Source organism: Otolemur garnettii, unplaced genomic scaffold (genome assembly GCF_000181295.1).
Source record: "Otolemur garnettii isolate 467f Iridium unplaced genomic scaffold, OtoGar3 scaffold00068, whole genome shotgun sequence".
Taxonomy (NCBI): Eukaryota; Metazoa; Chordata; class Mammalia; order Primates; family Galagidae; genus Otolemur; species Otolemur garnettii.
In genome coordinates, this window is record NW_003852463.1 from 561,651 (window position 1) to 566,392 (window position 4,742).

General features: G+C 42.2%; 1 protein-coding gene across 1 annotated transcript in view; it reads left to right on the forward strand.

The window, feature by feature from the left end:
* The first annotated feature begins 723 nt into the window (after positions 1-723).
* Positions 724-4,742, forward strand: part of EVA1A (eva-1 homolog A, regulator of programmed cell death) — a 24,301-nt gene continuing 20,282 nt past the window's right edge. The window contains exons 1-2 of the mRNA XM_003793359.3: positions 724-829; positions 1,093-1,248. Coding sequence (XP_003793407.1) covers positions 1,164-1,248 — 85 coding nt within the window. The 5' untranslated portion in view covers positions 724-829; positions 1,093-1,163. The remainder of the gene's footprint in view (positions 830-1,092; positions 1,249-4,742) is intronic.

Here is a 4,742-nt window from a genome sequence, read left to right on the forward strand (position 1 = left end):
ACTGCTCTAAGGACGTATGGTAGTTACTTCTCACCTGTGAGTTAGTCTTTTCTGTTGAGTGGGAGTGCTATTTTCTGTTGTAACCCATTCCATCCACCTTGTGGAATTGCAGCTCTTCAGGCCCTCTAAACGTGGCCTGTGTTACTGATGTCTATAATCCTCTGAAAGCCCGTTCTCTCTGGAGTACTAGATGGAGCCTTCTGCTTCTCTAGCTTTCCCTGACCTGACATTTCATTGTACCCTGTGACTCAGTTCCCTGTTCTTTGCTCACCATAATATTGAACACAAGTCAATGGAGTCTTCGCCACTTCTCTCCCCCTCATGCTCAGGAGCTCTCTGAGAAGCTTTTGCTGAGTGAGCTGGGCTGGGTCTGAGCTGCTAAGCTAGCTGGGGAGAGGAGCTGCTCCTCCAGCCAGGGGCTGAGTCACTGAACAGTGAGATCCCAGGGCCCTGTTCTGGCCCCTGGAGGGGTGATTCTGTGGGTGGACACTCTGTGGGCTGTGTGTGTGTGTTTGGCCCATCACAGCCACAGGTGGAGTCATGGAGTTGGGGGCAGGGAACAGGTTCAAGCTCCCAAATTCTGGTGGGTATTTTAAAACTGGAACCATTTTGGCAACTGTGGCACAGCCAGCACTGGCCCACTGCCAAGGACACACATTTGTGACCTAAAGGATGAGGCAAACTGATCAAGGTACACAAGTGTCGTCAGTACAGGCTCCGAGAAAGCAGAACAGGAGAGGAGAGGACTATGGCTTGGACACTACAGATTTAGACCTGACAGGCTACAAATAAGATTGCAGGGAGATTGCAATAAAGAGTACCAGGGAAGGTAAGAGAGGTTAAAGTGGGGAGATGGGAAAGAGCAAGAGGAAAGGCCAGGGAAATAAGGGATGCAAAGAGTTACTGCTTCCTTGAAAACCGATAGACTCATTTGAACAAGGAAGACAAGACCCCAGATCTTTGCAGCCTCTGGCTGGAGAGCTCACCGGCATTAGGAGACCGGCTCACTCTTCTTCTTGAGCCCGGGCTGTTTGGAACGTGGCTTCAGAAAAGCAGCACGCGTCTCATCACTTGCTTTGTATTCCCCAACAGAAGAGAAGAGAGGGAGTGTGGCCACGCTGACTCAGCCGAAGCATCTCCAGGAGGTCTTCTCTGGATGCCACATGAGGCTGCCCCTCAGCCACCCCACCGAGCCCACGGAGATGGCTTTGCTCAGCAACATCCTAGCAGCTTACTCCTTTGTCTCAGGTAGTTACCTGGTCTGGCTGGGGCAGGGCTGGGACCAGGGGCCGGAGCAGGGCTGTCCTGTGGCTGACTATCTCCCACCTTATACTCAGGAGAGAAACACTGTGTAATCAGAGTAAGGGCTCCACTCTGCAGGGGTTTGAGATGAAAGGTCTTCTGGTTTGGAGTTAAGCTTGGCATTCTCTAATTTGGCAAATGAAGGGTTCTAAGAGCTTTATCTTATTGAAAACGTTTGGTTTCCTTTCAGCTCAAGTGAGTGAGTGAAGTAGCCTGGGGCTGCTGTTGGCTCTGTCACTACACATTAGCTCTGAGGAGGGGAGGGGCTGATGGAGCACCTCAGCCTGGTTGCTTCTATGCAGTTCTCAACCTCCCATGGGCTGCCCATGTGTGAGTGTGTGTGTGTGTGTGTGTGTGTGTGTGTTTTCTCTGCTTCAGGAGCTCTCTGAGGTGTTTGATACCTTGCAGGAGAGAAATGGTGGCACAGGGCACCTGCATCTAGGGGAGTCTAATATTAGTCCCTTCTTTGGTTCAAAGTTGGACTCTGTAGGAAGATGGCTGACTTTCTCTTCAAGATCATTTCTAAAACAGATGCTGTACATATAAAACGAGCCATTTAAAAATACATGAAAATGCTCAGTGGTTTGAATGATCAAACTGCTTCCCTGTTGCTTGAGTGAGTTATAAATTATTTGATACATTGCTTTTTTTGGTTTTGTTTTGTTTTGCCTGATATCTCTAGATGTTACATAAAAAGGAAAGGACTGTTAGATTAATTTTGGACAAGGATGGGTTTTACTTTTTAGTTTTCTAGGCAGGGGTGATATGTGGTGAATTAAGAGTTCAAATGCAAAACCTGACACTTCTATTTACAATGGCAAATCTAAGCCAAGATTGAGGGTCCCTTGAGCCAAGGAAATTCATGGCTTCTTTTCGTGAGAAGATTTTTGGATGATTTGCAACCTAATTTCAGAAAGAATGACGTGTCTGCGCTTCCCCAGCTGGCTCCTTGGTGGTTGGCAAGATGCAGCATGTAAGGTGTGTGCGCCTCAAGTCCAGGACTCTGCCTTGGATCAGGGAAGTCCTAGGTCTTCGGTCAGCTCCTCACCTCCTTAAGGAAGTCTAGAGGCCTCCTTTGTGGGTACCCGTGCATCAGAGGAATCTCACCTTTGCTCTTTCTTCAAGTCTATCTTGTGGAGAAAGGATAGTAGAGCTAGACAAGAGATGTGTGAAACTCTGTCATCATGTTTTCCCAAGTGATCAAATGCTGATTCCTTCACTTGGTAGTGAAGATATACCCCAAACGAAGTAGGGATGGCAGAAAGGGTCTGGAGTTTCCAAGATCTCAAAGGACACCTACAAATCAGCAGTTGCAAGAAAATACCTCGGGTAAAAGCCAACAGAGTACTGGACTTTGGAGCTCTGCTCAGCACAGGAGTGTCTGGCAGTTTTCCATGTCAGCCAGCATGACCCTGAGTGTGGCCATTGAAAGTGGTAACTCATTGAATGGTCTCTATTGACCATGTGTCTTGTGATCTTGTCAAGTTTAAAAGGGCACATGGTCTCTCTTTTTCCTCTCCTCTAAACTTCCTCCTTCCTACCCCATTCTCTTGACTTAACTTGAAATGAAGGAAGACAGTGCTACTTTTAAATAAGTATGAACGGAAAGAAAGAAAGAAAGAAAGGAAAGAAAGGAAAGAAAGGAAGAAAGAGAGAGAGAGAGAAAGAAAGAAAGAAAGAAATGTTTGTGTGTGTGTGTAAATGGAAAGTGGAGTGGCTAAAGTAAAATTTATTAGATCCAGTAAATAGACTTGATGACTGAAAATTGATTCTGAAATTAGGAACATTCCCTGATGAATAAAGAAAATTTAAAATAGGAATGTGAATGTAACAGATAGAAATAACCATTGTTTTGAGAAGAAAATCAAATAAATGGATTAGAAGCAATAATGAAAAGTATGATAGGAGAAAATTATGGAAAATGTCCTAAACTTACAGCTCTCTCCTGTTCTCCTTTTGTTATATCTGATCTTCAACTCCATGGGGCCCCAACCCCCTCCTGTTTTCTCTCAGTGCCGCTTATCTTGATCCATGTGGTCCATTATTTCAGCAATACACTAACACATTTACTAACACACAAATGCCTTATTTGGTCCAGCTTCTGAGAAAACAATAGGGGAAACCCTACCTTCTGAGTGCATTGTGTACCCTATTCAATTTCTCTGTGTGTGTTCTTGTGTGGGGGGGGGCGTCTGAAATGGGAGAGGTGGAGGTAAAAGTGTGTGTCTGGGAGAGTCTCATTTTCCCCCCATCTTGGTTCAAAGTTGGAGTCTATAGGAAGATGGCTGATGTTCTTCTCAAGAACATTTCTTAAAAACAGATGTCGTTCATATAAAAGGAGCCATGTAAAAGCACAGGAAAATGCTCAATGGTTTAAATGTTCAAACTGCTTCTTTGCTGTTTGAGTGAGTTTTTAATTTTTTGATACTCTGCTTTTCTTTTCACCTGATGTCTCTGTATGTTATATAAAAAGGAGGGGACTAAGTTGCCCATTAGGTTTCCTTTGGGCAAGGACTAGTTTTTTTTTTTTTTTTTTTCACATATCAACTTTCACAGGGTTGATCCGGGATGACTTAAGAATCCCTCTGCACCTAAGTTACCAAGTGCTTCTCCGGTTTGCAGTTTGAAGTTACTCAAAATGTATGGTTTCCAATATCAGCTAAGCCTTTTACATAGTGATTTAATCATCTTTCTCTTTGCTTCTAGATACATCTTGTACTCATTCTTTACAACAGCCATTTCAAACCTTGATTGTTTCAATAATTTAAAATATCTGCTTACCAAAATAGGCCCTAAAAGTAAATTACAAGTGACAAATTAAGAAAAAAAGAGTAGCATTAATGAAAAAGCATTGAAGTCTTTAACATATAAAGAGCCCTTACAAATCAATAAAAATGTCCCAAAAGAAAAATTGCCAAAGGACAAGAATTAGCAGTTTGCAAAAGAAAAAAAATGTAAATTATTAATAAAACATAAAGAGCTCAAATTCTAGCAAATACAAAATGGAAACATCAATGAGATTAATATTTTTATTTTAGAAACTTCTCAAAGATTTGAGTGATTATGTGTATAACTTTAAGTCTTGGAAAAAGTGTGGGGATATAAGTATTTGCATATAGTGCTGCTGGAATTGTGAATTGCTACAACACTCTAAACAGTGATGTGGCCATATGCCTCAAAAGCATTAAAAAACTAGCTAGAAATCTCACTTCTAGGAACTTCTCTTAACGGAATAATTAGGGATTATTAGCAGAAATTTTACTATGAAGGTAATTCATCTCAAAACCATTTATAATACAGGCAATAAACAAATTAGAAAAAATGGTGAATATTAGTTGAAATAGAAAGGTGTTTATGATATGATGTTGGGTGAATAAAGCCTTTTACCACACACCATAAACATTATATTCCCACTTATGTGTTTATACTCATATATATAG